Source organism: Hermetia illucens, chromosome 4, assembly GCF_905115235.1.
Source record: "Hermetia illucens chromosome 4, iHerIll2.2.curated.20191125, whole genome shotgun sequence".
NCBI lineage: Eukaryota > Metazoa > Arthropoda > Insecta > Diptera > Stratiomyidae > Hermetia > Hermetia illucens.
The window spans coordinates 20,076,051-20,092,626 of record NC_051852.1 but is presented as its reverse complement, the minus strand read 5'-3'; the positions used below and the strand labels follow the sequence as shown (position 1 = coordinate 20,092,626).

Genomic DNA, 16,576 nt, shown 5'->3' with positions numbered 1-16,576 from the left:
GAGGTTCAGACATTCATAAGTACCATACCTAGCTCCGTGAATGCCTCGAGCAGAACTTATCCTCTCACATTCGTTACCCGGCCGCCTAATTGTATGTGTGCCACTTTTGCACTGATGAATCCATTCTTCGAATGCTCCATTATTTGCTGGAAGGTTTGTTCATCGCAGGCCCATAGCATTGCCTCACTATATTTAGCAGAATATGATATGAGTCTACATATGGAACAACACATAGATACCGTTTTCGGTCGACTATTTCCAAAGTAGATGTTCGACAGCGTCTGATGCCTATGCCTTGGACGGAACGCTAAGCTCCTGGTTGAATATTTCGTAACGGCCCAAGTGCCTTAAGGATCGATATTGGGTCACTTCAATCGGGAAAGTTGTGGCAGCGCTAGCTAATATGATGCCCAACATTGTAGGATCCAAACCTCTGAGAAGGTTTTCTTTTGGGAGTAGGGTAGGTGATTGCGTTTACGCGTAGAGTGCTGGACTCCCGCAACATTACGACGTCGGATTACCAATTAAACACCTCCCTGTCATCAGAGAACTAGCCTGGAACCGTTTGATACATTACCTCGGGCTAGCCCTTCCGCTCTCCCAGTTTTAGGAGCCTCGAAGTCAGGGAATCGCTTTCATCAACGGGAGGAGAGGGGAGCGAAGGACTTGTTAGTTCAAGGAACCCCTTGACATCCGGTCGGTCCCTCTGCCGGTCAAGTTCAATCTTCTTCGCAATAAGAAAAGCCCGAACATAATGCGCAACACAACTCCAGGTTGCTTCGAGAAGGTTGCTGCTAGTGCAACTGTATACGTACTTTTGTTACGCGCAGCACTGATCTAGACAAAAATTCTTAAGGTAAAGACGGACAAGAGGAAGCTTTCCAAAATATGTCCGGATTCATTAAGAGTTGCTAGTTCACTTTGAATAACGTTGGACAAAACAAGATTTGTACTTTGGGAAATAATAATTTTACATTTATATATTTTGGCTGAGAAGACGAGAAAACTGTGGAGCAAGGAGTGGGAACATGGGGAGAGAACGGGTAAAATCAGCATGTGACATGGATGCAAGAAGGAAGTGGACATACCAACATAAAGATGTTTACTATCTTGATACAGTTTTTAACCAAACATTATAGTGACATTGTTTTGAATATGAAGCCTTCCCCTTTTAGCCTGAATGTCCAATTGGATATTTAGACCTAGAGCATGAACTTTTTTTATGTCTGATATTTATTAGTCTAGGAGGAAGGGGAGAGGAGAAAGGAACAGCCTGAATTATTCTTAAATGGAGGCTCAAAACAGGGACGACTCCACAAATGCTTGAATTCTAGGAAGTTTGGAATCTAGTAAGTAGCAACATAAGCTGCTCATGCTTACATGGCTCACGTCATACTCTTCCAACTGATCATGCAGCACTTTTGTTATTGATTGCATAGCCTGATCCTGTTTCCTCTTCTTTTGTTGTATCATTCTAGGTCTACCTTTTTTATTCATCATCAACCACCTCCTTCTGCCCCGCTTGCTTTACATCGACGACTTTAAGTCTTTTTTCTCTATATATTCCCCAATAGAAGCTTGGTTCACTTAACTCCCTCAAAGATCTCTGCCTAACCCTTCTTAAAAATTTTCAGTTCTCCCATTAGAAACATTCTCGGAAATTGCTCCATGATCTGTTCTATTAGATGTGCCTAAAACTACCCAGAATCTTCCCCGATATGTGTATTCTTTTAAAACTTTCTACCGTCCTGATGGGCTGCTGCAACTTGGACGAAAAACCGTTCATAGAATCGTAACTTCCCTGTAACTTGCAGCTCGGTTGGCAACCAATATGTCCACTTGTTGCTGCCATAACGCAGGACTTTTCCAAGTGTTCTTCGCCGAGCTCAAACCTTTATTTTCACTACCGGATTACAGGTCAAGCGTGTGAGTCAGTCGTCCAGAAATACCTGTAAGTGGACGTATGAAGCACTGTTTCTATAAGACAACGCGCCCATTTGCACCGTTCTGGTTGCGCGGGATGGGTTGCCCACGCATCTTAGTTCTGGCCCGGTTCTGGCTCCCAGTGACTCTTGCCCTTTTTCACATTAAAATATATAAAACCATACTTTTCACTGCTTAAGTACCTTAGGCAGTGAATTTATCAACTACTCCCCGTACGCGCACAAAAAAGTGCATTATTTCGGTCGTCATGATTTGTTTTCATCTTAAATTAAACTTTCTGTAATTTCAACTAAATTTTTATATGTTTAGCAGCATCGAATGATTTATAATTTTTTGCATAAAAATAAATTTTGAAATGAATTTCCGCCATATTCCATGAAACATCGCATATTGCATTTAGCCCCCCAATTCAGCCGAATACAAATAAATATGTACTAGAGTGCGGCTTCTCTATACACCGTAAACACACTTGCAGCCATTGCCGCGTATATGTACGACGGTTTCCCGTGTGCCCGCTAACGACGCGCTAACCGTAGCCATTCACCCTTTCGCGTCGTCCGCCCGTCTATCGTGTGTAGCTTTTTAACGCAATTTTCTTACAGAACGACCGCTCGTTCAAGCATCATATTCGGTGGGAATTAGGCAAAATCCATCTCGCTTTCCTGACGTGATGTCATTGGGTCTGCGACTCGCGCAGATTTCGTGATTTACGCATCGATTTGTGACGGCCCGCAGTGGGTAAATGTGCATTGTGGTAATTGTTTTCTGTGTGGCTGTGGGTGCCGTCAAAATCGGTCGGTTTGACATATGCGGTCGAGTCTAAGAAGGAACAGGGACCGGGGCGGAGTGCCGCGCATTTGAGAGATTGAATTTTATCGTTTTGTACGGGCCAGAACCCGTTGCAAGTTCTGTTGTGCAGAAGAATTTGCGTGTGTGAGGTCTGAACTCGAAGCTGGGTAGAATCAAGTTGCGATTTCTCATCAGAATCGAGGCAAAGTCTAGCGAAAAAAGGCGCGTGTCGAACATCACGGACGCAAACCGTTCGCTAGCATCAGCTGTCAATCATCTGGCTGAATTCTAGGTGGCTAGCGGCCAACGGGTACGAAGTTGGCAACGATACGCAGCGCTAGCCGTCGCGCGTTTGCCACTGGACTTTTTCTGTGTGCGGCCGACAGGCGAACAATAATTGGGAGTCGGAACGCGCTTACAGAAAACGGCAAATGTCTGACAATAACCGGGAATCGCGCCTCTAAATATCTGTCGTGAAATTCGTGTGTCGCCGGACTGTGCGTTCGCGGTGCCGTGAAGTGGATTCGTGACCCAGTGAAAAGGGAAAAACTCGCCAGCAGCAGCCACAATGGTTCGAGGTATGTTTTGTGTTGGGTTAGAAAAATTTTTCAGTGAAGTGTTTTTGTCGTACGCGTTGGTGTGAGTGGCATTTTGATAAAGCGCTGTGTAGTGTGCGTGCGGCTGGGTGGCGTGTGTACGTGCATGGAAACGCATCGCATCGTGCACACACACAGGCGCGCGGTGGAGTGGATCCGCACTAGTGTGCGATGTATTTTTATTTATTTTTGAAAAATTGTTAATAAGAGGCTTGTACGCTTGGCTGAATACGGGATTTGGATGGCGGGCCTGCGCCGGGCGGGGGAGACGTTCTGCGAGGAATCCGGGAACTCGGTTGCGACCGCTGTCGGCTGATTGTCGAGAACCATTTGATGGCGGGAAATGATTTAATACGAATCCATTGTGCTTTGGCACGATTCAGTGGGCTCGCGCAGCAAATGGGAATTCACTGACTTGGGCGAATAGCTGTTGGCGCGAGTGTGCTCACGTGCAAGTCGTCTAGTCAGCAATTTATTATTTTTAGTATTAATGATGCGATTAGGATTATAATTCATCCGGAAAGAATAAATGTAGGAGGAGGGCAGAAGTAAACAGTTCATGGTACCGCATAGACACTAAGAAACTTAATTCCTGGTCCCATACCTTTGGACCGCTTATCTACCTTCCCAAAACATGACAAATTCCAGTCCTAAGCGATATGATTTATAGATCAATTTACAGTAAAATCACGAGTTACCCCAAAGCCATTACATGTTAGCTATTGAGCCCGTCCGACTTCGCACCGCGGGCGAATGTGTGGTTACGACCTTGCGAGCCCAATGTTGACTTTCTGCATAGTGCCGCAATATCCGCGACTTGTTATTACACTTTAGTGGCCAGTCTGCTACCGCAGGTTTGTTGTGGATTTGTCAAAAATGTTAATTATTGGTCGTTTGGACTGGCAAGTGCTTTCAGTACTAAGATAACGCAATTAGCGGTTGCATAACCATAACTTGGGGAAAACCTACAATTTTTCTAGGCATAGGTACTTCGTCTTAACAAATGTAAATGGAATTAAGTGGAAAATTAGGTTAGATTGCTTCCATTTTAGGACCAACGTTGCAAATGATATACATCCGTTTTCTTCACCAAAACAAAGACTATCTACTAGTTCACTCCTTAATAAGGCATAGCGTGTCAAACACTCCTAAGCACTCCACCTTCACCAGAATTTCCCGAGGGGCTTGCACTTCCCCAATGTTTTGCACTTGAGGCGAACCTTTCGTCGGCCATCCTGCCTTCGATGTTTACCCCATCACGTTAATGGAAATAGGAAGAACGCATGTTCAATCAAACTGAGAACCTTGGTTTTAGTTAGTTCAATGGGAGGGATCTGCAGCTCTAAGCACTTAGACTTTTGCTAGACCCATTGTACTATCCTCGGAGATTGCCAATTCATCGGCCTCTCACCGACTGCGTTCGCGAATCTGAGAACATACTCCAGACAGAGAATGCTCAGACTCTTCGTTGAAAAAAACCTTACCAAGGTATCTTCGCATGAAGTCTGAGGGGGCCGGGCAGTCCCTTCTTTCTCCTCGCATTGACTGCATATGGCCGAGACCACTACTCCGATTTTTTCCATGCGGTAGTTTAAGCCGCAGTGTCCCATTAGAAGCCCTACTAAAGTTTTCATGTCCCACCTTTTAAGGAATAACAAAAATGTCGCTCTAGCGGCCACGGGTTCCTTTACAAAGACTTTCGCCTGGCGGTAGAAGTTCAAATTTCACTTCCCCCTTCAGAGTAGACTTGGCAGTAAATGACCGGATGCCAAAAGCTGGTTCTGGCCCCATCATTGTGGATTCAGAAACTTGACGACCCAGTCTATCAGCTTCCCCATTACCAATGATATTTGTGTGCCCTGGCAGCTGTTTAGTGCTGATAATTCTGCCTGACTATCGGAACAGATTCGAATGGAGGTCCCTCCCCGCCTTTCCACGCGCCAATTGTATCAAGCCTATATGTGTCATTAGCTGCTTTCCATTTCACCTCCAAATTGATTGGGAGTCATTTGAGAATAACTTCCAATGCTACGGCCTGGACCTAGAGTTCACCGTTCACGACCACATTTTAACCCCTGTGATCATTCAGCTCACGCTACGATGTGTGTGTGTTTGAAGTGGGGGGAGAGGCAAAGCCACTGAGAACACAGACCTTAGTGGTTCATTGTACTCGCCACCCCCGTCTAACGGAATATTCCGGATTTGTTAACGTATCGCAGGATTTCCGTTAATGGATGTGATGCTATCCGCTGCAGTTGGAGCACATCAGCCCCAAAAATCTGATGTCTGATGTGTCCGTAAGCGAGACACTCACATTGAAAATGTTCCGTGGATTCCGCTTCCTCATTACAGGATGGACACGTTCGTCCTGGATAATTCCTATTCTGAACATATGCCCAGCTAGTGAATGATTGCCAGTCAGAATGCCCACAATACTTCTGCAAGTCTTCCTGTTTTTCCACAGGATAAACTTTTCAGTATGTGTGTTTGGTTCTGACAGGAAGAGTTTGGTCTGTCTAGCAGCATTAAGGCTTCGCCACCTGCCATTATGGGAAGCTTGTTCCCAGTTTTTGATAGAAGCGTCAGCCAATGCTAGCGTCATCCCAATTGCTGGTTCCGGTCCGGGCATGGGGAAAGTTGAAGCCTCTTTTGCTAAGGCATGCGAGATTTCATTTCCCTCTACACCACAATGACCAGGTACCCAGAGTAAATCCACCGTATTGAATCTGGAAAGAGAATTCAATCGGTTTTTACATTCCTGAATGATTTTTGAAGTGATCAAAATACTACTCAACGCCCTCAATGCAGCTTGACTATCGCTACAGATTGCGATGCGCCTGCCCTTCAACCGCTCGTCAATTATCCAGGTTGCAGCCTTTAGGATCGCATACACTTCAGCCTGAAAGACCGTTGTGAATTGTGCAAAGGAAATGCAAACTTCTCGTTTTTATTCGAGAGGTAGAGGTAGCTCCAGAACCGTTTTCTGTCTTTGAGCCATCGGTGTAGAATACGTCGTATATCCTGACATGGATTTTTCTGGTTCGTCCCAGTTTTTTCTCCGTTTCAAGACAAAATGGTATCTTCTACCAAACAGATGTATGGGGATTTGAGAATTGGCATCGCGAAAACTAGATTCAGTTCTCCCAATGACTCTTTCAATTCTTTGTGCCCCCCACATCCATTGTTTTCCCATAGATCTAATCGAATTAGTCTATTAGCCGCTCTCATTGCAGTGCTCTGAATAAACAAATCCAAGGGCTGCAAATTGAGTAATGCATTCAGAGCTGCGCCGGATGTGGTGCTCATGGCACCGGTGATACCCAGACACACAGTTCTTTGCAGTGTGGCTAATTTACAGCGAAAACTCTTCTGTTTCCCCTTAACCTACCACACTACATGTGCATAAGCGAACATCGGCCTAATGATAGCAACATATATCCACATTACTACCTGAGGCAAAGGTCCGCCTACACAGCCCATAAGCTGTGAGAGCTCGTTTCATCATCATCGTTCACGCCTTGGTTTGGGGTTTTGATTACCGCTTAGCCTCAGGTGTCACCTCTGGTTTTCCGGAGGATCCTCCTTACTGAGCTCCCTCACCACGACAAGGTAGGTAATCGTCGAGGGTGTTTATTTTTATTTCGATGAAGCTTACCTCCTCCTAATCCAGGGCAATTTGGCTCCTGCGCAGAGCATCCCAGATATATCCCCTGTTCACGCTATCGAAAGTCCAAAGCGATGAAGACCAAGTGGAGTGGTGATATAAACTCCGTACACTGCTCCACAATGAGTGCAACAGTGTTAATGCGGTCGATAAGGGAGAATCCAAACCGGAACCTGGCCTGTTTTCTTTCAATCAAGCTTCCGATGTGTTTCTTTTTGCGTTCCAGGATGATTTTAGCTAAGATCTTCGCACCACTCTACTTGTCGCCCGCAAGACAGAAGCTTAACGATCACGCCTACTTCCACTTGGGAAGAATTTGAGTTGCTCAGCATTTACGAATGAGTGGATATAATAACTTTGCAGAAACGGCAGGATCCGAAGGGAAGAGTTCCGTGGGAAAGTCGTCAAGTTAATCTATCCAGCGATGCTAAAGAATGTTAAAGGAGGGTATAGAGAACTTCGAATAACTTCTAAAAAAATATTTCTCGATGATGGCTTCCTTGGGTCACTTGCCCCCTTTTGTTAGTAGTTGAAGGTAGACTTCATATCTAAACCCGGAAAAGAAGACTATTCAAATACAAGAAACTTCAAACAAATCAGCTTAACAACATTTTCGCTGAAATGTCTGGAGAGACTGGTTGAGCGTCACATTAGTGAGAAGGCGCTAGGGCTATTTTGTTTTATCTGTAACTGGATGCACGAAGTCGTCCTTCATACATCGCACAACAACCTGGGTGTCAACCAGTACTGTGCACACTCTACACGAAGCATCGAAAGAAGTCGTCCTTCATCTTTCGAGCATAGGCACAGTCCTAGCCATTAGTCCACTTGGGGTCTTTTTAGACCTGGGGGACAACCCAAAAACACACACACAGAGTAGCCAGTCTACTACCGCAGGTTTGTTGTGGATTTGTAAAAAAAAGTTAATTATTGGTCGTTTGAACGGGCAAGTGCTTTCCACTCTCAGAAAGTGGATTCCATTGCATGGTAAATCAGAAGTGCATTTGCTGTTCTTTATTAAATTGTGACTCTCTAATCAACGTGTCTACCGGTAACTGGCCCGTATACCGATCAGTTCTTTGTTCGAGATTTTCTGGCCAAAGTTTCCCGTTGACACCGCGGTGGCAGATGGTAATGATCGCTTGGCACTTTTGAGTAGCAGTGGTGGTTACTTTCTATGTGCTGCTTCCATATAACATTACAGAGAGGATATTGGATAATCTCAACTTGATATTGGGATCGGATCGAAAGATCTGCATTTCTAAATTTTAGACAAAACAGAGAAAGCGGATATAAAAGAAACAACGATACCAAAATGAACAAATCTATTATATCAATAACTTGATTTCTGCCCGTCAATGCAGATGGGAAAACTGTGATGACCCTTCAGACTGAGAACTTGCGTTTTGTTAGTTTTTATCTTCAGTGTAACTCTGCTTGTCGTTGTGCTCCTTTGCTACTCTTCCCGCTGATGATGGAAAATTCTCTGATCGTACTTTTGTTATGCTAATTCAGCTTATGAGATCATTTTGCCTCAGTTTTTGGTTCTATCCGTTTATGTCACTATTCTTCCGACGCAACTGATTCTTCTTCTAGTATACCTTCCATCTCTCTTCTGAATGCCTCCATTGTCGAATTCTTTTTCGATGAAATTGACCTTAATATCGCTTGCATCTTCTCCATTCCTCTTATTATCGTTTATAACAAAAGCTTGTCTGAAGGTATCTTTCCGGATATGTGGAGGGAAAGTCGTATTATTATACCTTACACAAAGTAGTAAAACTATGACTCTATGTCCTTCATTTCCTGATTTTCAAAAATTTTTGAGAGAGACACGACTTTATGTTCCTTCTCACACTCAGGCCTTTGGTAAAAACCCATGAGGTTCGAACGAGTATTAAAATTTTTTATTGATATATGACATTGTTAGGATCCCACAATGACTGCCGCAGAGGTCTGGTTGAATTTGAGCTGTGGCCTGGAATATATTTTTTAAGGAAGGGTTAATTGTGGCTTACTGGCATCAACTTGCTACTTCAAAAAAACTCCACAAGTCTAGCGTGATCAAATCTCATAATCTTGTTGGCCAATTCACTTCGATATCCACTTCGTGGTGTTTTCTATGTTGGAGCCACATGTACACCGCGTCCATATTATCACTTTATGCAAACAAATTGTTATCATCGATTTCTCCACATTTTCACAGATAGCGGCACTGTTCTCATCCTTCTGACGTATGGGCGCTGTCTGATTATTTACTGAATCGATGGTCTCTAATTTGGCTACCAAATGTTCTGGAGTCTTCTTTGAAGGGCAACAATGTCCGCCCTACAATTCGTGCAAGGTTTGCACTAACGAATACATTATTTAGATGTGTTACTCAATCCAGCGACTGAACAATAACCTATTTGAAAGGCACCCTCAAAACAACATCGTGACCGCGGTCTTGTAAGGTGATTGGTCGATGGCCATAAAACCATCCCTAGTGGCCGGAGACGACTAAAAGGGGAAAACTATCCTAAAAACCTAAAAATTGACTGTGAAAGTCCGCCCGCGTTTACTTGCCTCTATGCTCGCAGGCTCGGGTAGTGGGTCTTTTGGGAGCTTCAACCCCTCACGTGTCATTTAATAAAACTTCATTTGCCATTAACCGATGCGAGGGTCCGTATCGGAACTTGGGGAATTCAACAAACACGCGACATCGCGCGAACTTAGCGGAAGATCAACACGCGAGCTAGCCCTAGAAATAAAATAACGACTCAAACGCTCGCATGGAGTGTCGCGATCGAAATGAAGGATCCACGAGGGATCGCAAAAACAAAAAAGCATAATAATAATCGTTGGCGGAACAATCCATATTCAATTCAATGCCGTACCGGTACACTATACGGTACTATAGTACCCTGTAGGAGGCAATGTGGTCAGCATTGCGCTCGCCCGAAATTATATCCTTAATTTGACTCAGGTATTCATTCATAGCTGACTTGACTGGTATCCGACATTCAGTCACTATAACGAATCTCTCTGCTTCTAGTGAGATTTAAACCGCGGCGGACACGGACTTCTATGTCTAAATTCCGAACGCATAATCCAAACTCTACTGTAAAGCGGATGAACCTCCGACTCGTTACGCGCTTATTTTTACAGCAAAGAGCGGGCGAGTCCTTTGCATCTTCCTGTTTGAAAGTCAAACTGTGAACTGACTTCACTTAACTTGATGAATCGATCTTTCGATCCTTTGAGTGGGGTGAAGTCAGACGAGGGGCGGATCGATGAGTGAAAGTCAAAGGCAATGTACAGCAAACACGTGAATTGCCTTTGGCAGCCATTTGTCGATTTACATTTGTTGAGACCGAATGAAGGTGAACTATGAGCCTGCTGGTTCAGGCAGTAGAAGAAATTTGGCATCTCGCGAAATTATCATCTACAGGTTTTGTGCCTAAAACGGCTTCTCTTGATGTGGAAATGCTGTATATTATTAAATGCACACTTTCAGTCGCTTGTCACTGGACAAGGTTAAGGAAATGTCGCACGTGTAGTCAGTGACAGACTATCCTCATACTGCTTGTAATGTTCTTTGATGAATTGATCTGCTTGCTCATTGTTATAATGGGATTTTAAATGCTTTTTTTAACTTGTTAAAAAAGCGCTTTCTAAATTGCCGCTGTCAATTTACGTCTGATGTGCACTGAAGGAATTCATCTCCTATGTATCTCTGTCGATTTTCAAGAAGGAAACGCTCCTTCGCTACTTCCCGTTCTCGTAGTGAATACTGTTATGGAGAACATCCAACGCACACATTAAACTTTGAAATTTAAAAAGCGCGTAGGTAACCCTTCAGGCGCTGCCCCATCTCTACTTCGGGAAGCAGCGGGATCGAAAGCGGCTAAAAGTGGTATTTGCTCCCATTATATTAATGCACTAACACTACGTGAGTATGAATCTTGTTAAATGACAAACCATCAGCTCCTGGCCTACCCTGAGGCCCTGGTTATAGCCTTTCAGAAAAATAAATATTGAATTTTTTTTAGCAATTTAACAATGTCAGCATCTTATTTGCTTGGCTTAAGATGCAGTCAATTCACGCGAAATTCATAAATTTGGACTGCTATAACTTTGACACTTATCGCCGCGATACTATCCTCTGCGTTGGTACTCCTAGGATGAGCTTAAGGGGGTTTTTTTCAGTCAATTTCGAAAAGTTGTTAATATATTTTTCGCAGGTTTATTTTAGCAGAGATCATAATGGAATTCATAGTTCCCATATGTCCACTAAATTTTGTTTGGATCGTTTGAAAAGTATAGCCGATTTTTTGATCATTTTTGGCGATCATTGGCGATGAAACATGTTTCTTTGAATATTGCTCAGAGAGAAAACGCCAAATTCTGAGTTAGATACGTCACACTCACCGAAATCTTAGAAGCTGAATAAAAGTCAAAACGGTGATGTTTTACGATTACAAACGAGTGGTTCCCAAATAATATGTTCCTCAAAATGTTACTACGTGGACGTATTCGAAAGACTGAGAAAGAGGATCATCCAAGTAGTAAAAAAGTTCTTCCCTATCTGGGAGCGGCATATGACAATGGTACCACACCATTCTGTGCAGTTCGCAACGACGGGTAGATCATTGCAGTCGTCCTACAGCCCTCGTATAGCAACGGGGACTTCTTTCGATTCCTTCGCGTCTAGAAAGTCACTTTCGATAGATTAATCCAAAACCTGAGTAGGACTCTACAAGACCTTTCTTTTGATACGTTGCCGCATACTTATCGTGCATGGCAGCATCTCCGAAAAAATGTTTAAAAGCGCAAAGGGTTTCCTTTGAAGAATAATAAACTTTTGTGATGCTGTCTCCAATAAATTATTAAAAAAGAAATATTAATTCATCACTTTCCGAACACACCCTGTACTTGCGTTTTTATCAAATCCAAACCAGCTGAAGCCAGCATCGATCAAAGGCTCTGAGACTCTGAGGTTTCATTTTTGGCTCTAACTCAGTCTTCCTACTGTCAACAATTTGAACGCCAACCATGCCGAGAAGGTGATGATTGCGGTATGTGTCCAGACGTAGGGCTGGTTATCAGCATCAGAGCTCCTGCAACGCATGGCAAGGTTCAATATAATTCGCACTCATGCCGTGTTTACGATTATTTATAAATAAAGCGATTACCACATATCGCCACTTTCGGTCACGCTGCTCCCAGGGCAGAGGTGAGGCAGCATCTGATGAGTTACCCTGCCCTGGAAGAAATTGTCAGTCAACCTTTTTTTATGAAGCGAGTGTTGGGCTTACGTGGCCTACTATTTTTCGGTCACCATCAAGAAAGAGGTAATGTCTGAGGAGTCGTTGGTTATTTCTGAAGTTTTAAAAAAGGGCGTACGTGCAATAATTCACAACCTCAACCAAATCATCATTTGGTAAGTAGTTCGCCATGAATAGAAAGAACATAAGGATCTTAGGAAATGAAGATTCCTTGATTGATTGATGCTTAAACTAAAGTGTTAACAACCTTCTGGATGGAAGGGCAAATATCGGTCAAAATTTGCGTATAAATACGGTCAATGACTGGTGGGTTGGGCGAGGTTCAAATTCGAAATGCAAATACTCGGTGGCATTGAAATTCTTAAAATTACATGATCCTTTTTTACCTTGCTCCAAAACTGTAATTTCCGCTGATAAACACCCAAAAGTTGATACCCTATAAATTTGTCAAAACACATTGCCCAATAATTTTGAACCCAACATCAAAGACCTCAAGCAAAACAAGTTCTCCAAGCAGCTTATGCACGTATATATTCATATGCTCGCGTGTAGAAGTTCAAACTATACGCAAAAGGAAAAATCATTAAAAAAGTGATATTTTATTGTGGCATCATTGGAACAAACAAACAAGCAACCAAACAACCAAACAAGTAACAAACGTGAAACCTGTTTCTCGTCAGAGACATGCGAAACAGCAAAATAGCAACAGAAAGCATTCATTTACTCAGCAATTATTTATGCGGCTAAATTTTGCAGACAAACACAAAACACAATTGAAAGATTGGATGAAAGTGTACGAACGGATAAGGGTTGTGTTGAAGCCAGTTACCAACTGGTATTTGTTGGACTCGAAAATGTGTTTATAAATATTGGGAGATTTCGAGCCCCAAAAGTAAGAAATATGGACTCACTGGAATGACATTTTATTATAGAAATTGCAGGGACGTAATATGGGGGTTCACAAAAAGAGCTGGGTCAAGGGAACTAGGTTAAGTGATTTCACGTTGAGGGCCGCTGCTATTATCCACAAAACAACAACAATGTCTTAGCTAATATCACTGCTCAGCGATAAACTTTGGTACTCTATATATTTAGACGGTCTACAGGGAGCTAGTTACTAGTGGAAGAATGGACGTTCGTACTAGGAAGACTAGTCCCTTCGTTCAGAAGATCACAAAAATCGGGAAGATGGACATGATCGTACCATTTCATTTTGAGATGAGAGTATCAGATAATACCAAATGCACCTTCAGTAGCCATAAAAGGACATGTCTAATATCACCTACCCTCTATGAATTATCGGCATCCAGTTTGAAGAAATGACATGAGACTGTGCAAAAAGGGGGCTTCCAAACAACTCTCTCGTTCCTGTGCTCTAACATCCTGTAAAGATGTGCTCAGGAACAGAAGGTTCCAAAAAAAAGATCACCGATCTACCTCTGATCAACTTCTACATCGGAACAAATCGATGCGTCCAATCTCCAATAACCCCTGCTACCAAGATTGGCTTGCTCACCAACACCCATTCCAACTGCGGAATCGGAACCAGTGCAATGGATACTTGTTTAGCGGCAACTGTCTCTAGAGGAGCTGGTGCGGTACTGTTTAATAGTGCGCGAAGCGCTATACTTTGTCTATTCAACAATATGCAAATTCCAGATAATACCAGCTGAAGAGGAAGGTACCAAGCACCAGCAAGTCAAGATGAAGACGGGGCATGCAGTAGTCAAACCTAACCCAAGCTAGTAGCTGGCAGCAGTCACAAGAGCATCAGCAGCAACTTGAACAGTGGAAGCAATTCAGACATAGCGGCCGTATCGACGCTATAGAAGGTATTATGCTAGCGTGCGTTTTGCGCACAAGTTCATTGGCCTACTAAAAACAATCACATGTTACCATCGCCGCTGGGAAATTGGTTGAATAAAATGCACAATATCATGTAATAAATAATTATGGCTACGATGCCTGGTGGCATAAATTATCTCGTTGGATTTATTTTTCGCTGTGTGCAGTGATACATTTACCTTCAGCATTCAGGTTAATAAGATGTAGGAGAAGTGAAAAACGAGAGGTTGGTAATTTTTAAGGTAGTTTGAAATGTTGTATTGTTGCATGGGGTCTTGGTTTTCTGGTAGAAGAAGTCTTGACCTTTACTTGTGTGCTGGAAAATGGCAATAGTAAAATACAATGGGTTCTGGGCACGTATTCCAGTGAAAGAGAAATTGGACCAGAGAAGATAGCAGGAAGCTTTTAAGTGGACTAAAATTAGGGTCTTGGAAGGAGAAGGATCCACTTATTATCCTTCTCCTCCCAAGAACCTAATTTTAGTCCACTTTAAGCTTCGACGTCAGGAAATTTCTCGTAAACAAATTCTAGAAAAGGTGAATTTCCCTCAAAAATTAATCAGGGGGATTCAAGAGAGGCAAATTCTTGATCATCGTATATCCAGCAAGAGCATCTGGGAAAATAAAAAAAACTAAACCATGCCATCAGCATGTTAATCTGGAATAAAAAGACCACCCATGGCATCGCTTAAATACGATAGTTTTACTGTATATGCATAAATTAAATTCAATTTAAATTTCTTATCTCACCACGGTTCGCTATTTCGTAGGGAACTTCCTTGAAGCGTGAAGTTTAAATTAATTGGGGCATTTCAAGGGTCAGTAACTAGCCCTGCAAATACTGATACATGCATAAATTTAGAGTCAGTTCCCATCCCATTCTGAAGTCAGACAAATCTTTAAAATGATGGAGTTTCTGAACAATCTTTTGGATACTTCAGTGCATTGTGATCCCAACAGGATCTGAAATCCCTAGAAAGTATCAATGGAACCACGGAAAGTTTCTAATCAGTCAGAAAGAGAAAATTAATAAAAAAAAATATCGACTGACTCCGAGTGTTGAACCGAAAACCCCACGGTGCAACCTCAGCAAATGCGTCTTTTGCTTCGGGTGTTCACGATTATCAGAGGATGCCAAGGTAAGGAGGAAATCCCACAAGCCCTGTCGTACCTCACTTTTGATTAGTAGCTTTCCACGATGCTCTCACTGCAGGGACACCAAAGCGAGGGATCCACTCTCGACAGAGCGCTTCGGCACGGGGGAAATGAGCCCACTTTTTTTCTTACATGCCTGGTGACCTTACACTTTTGGCATGCGTTGCACTCTCTGGCCCAGCAGTTGATGTCCTTATTCATATAGGGCCAGAAATATTTCTCGGTGACTAACCGATTTGTTGCCCTGATGCCTGAATGCACTACGTCGTGAACCGCGTGGAACACTTCCTTGCGAAAGGTGCCCGGAATGTATGGCCGGGGTCCCTTTTCCGAGTATTCACAGCAGAGAGAGGTTCGAGCCGAAGATGGGCAACTCCCGAAATTTATATTTATATTATATAGTTCCGTTGAGCGAGGTTTAACACTCTGGAGGCTGCCAGACATGGTTCACCGTTTGGTGAAGAGCAGCACCTACTGCGATGTCAGAGGCATCAACACAAACCGCTAGGGGTCGATCTTGTCGAGGAAATGCCAAGAGTGTAACATCAGCCAGTTGCTGTCGGGATTTATCAAAAGCGCGGACAACCTCTTCAAATCTGCGATGGTACCAACAAATACTTCGGCCCGTAGGTTGTCCTGACGACCTGCTACCCGATCGCCCTTTTCGAGCTGAGCGTCCAGCGTTGCCCTTATTTCAGCCATACTGGCCACTAACGCGGCTATTTCAAGCTTTAGCTCGCCAAATTCGTCAGAAGGCTGCTGATAGGCCGCTATTGTTGGACGTGCGTGCACCTTATCGGCCGCAGCTGCCAGCGCCTCCAAAGAACCGGAGACGCACGCGAGGACCGCATGGGTGCCCTTCGGGAGTCGTCGCAGGCAGAGTGATTTCAACAAGTCGTCGATCTTGCTCCCACCCAATTGCCCCATTCCGCGAAGCAATTGGCTGGGAGTTTGATCGCCCAACGACAAGCCTGCCAGCAAGTGATCCAGCTTAGATGGATTTCTCATCCAGACCTACAATCGCGTGGTTAAATTTGGTTGCGTCCGCCGTTATTCCGGACATGTGGAACTGTGCCTCCAAATGGACGAACCGCAGTTCTGGATTCCGTCAACAAAATGGAGGGACGCGCACTGCGAGGGTCCGATAGGCCTGCCGTGTCTTGATTGTCGAACGACATAACTAAAGCTAAGTTAACGACGCGAGTATTGTCGAAGACGCGGCTGTACCGAATTCTAACAAGGCCCTCCTCTGAATATGGCAGGCCGTACCCACAAATGCCCGCACAAGCGAAACGAAGACACCAACAATGCACCCCG

The 16,576-nt window shown here is 43.7% G+C and overlaps 1 protein-coding gene and 1 long non-coding RNA gene across 5 annotated transcripts in view; both read left to right on the top strand.

The window, feature by feature from the left end:
* Window positions 1–2,425: 2,425 nt before the first annotated feature.
* LOC119654356 (histone-lysine N-methyltransferase PR-Set7) overlaps window positions 2,426–16,576 on the top strand; it is a 34,217-nt gene continuing 20,066 nt past the window's right edge. For all 4 annotated transcript variants that reach the window (XR_005249813.1, XR_005249815.1, XR_005249814.1 and 1 more), the window contains exon 1: window positions 2,426–3,311. Coding sequence is in view for 1 of the 4 variants with exons in the window: in XM_038059700.1 (XP_037915628.1) it covers window positions 3,302–3,311 (10 nt within the window). In the remaining 3 variants the exon portion in view is untranslated. The remainder of the gene's footprint in view (window positions 3,312–16,576) is intronic.
* LOC119654357 lies at window positions 13,824–14,241 on the top strand. The gene is made up of 2 exons (XR_005249816.1): window positions 13,824–13,858; window positions 13,920–14,241. It is a non-coding gene; the product is annotated as an uncharacterized LOC119654357 (long non-coding RNA).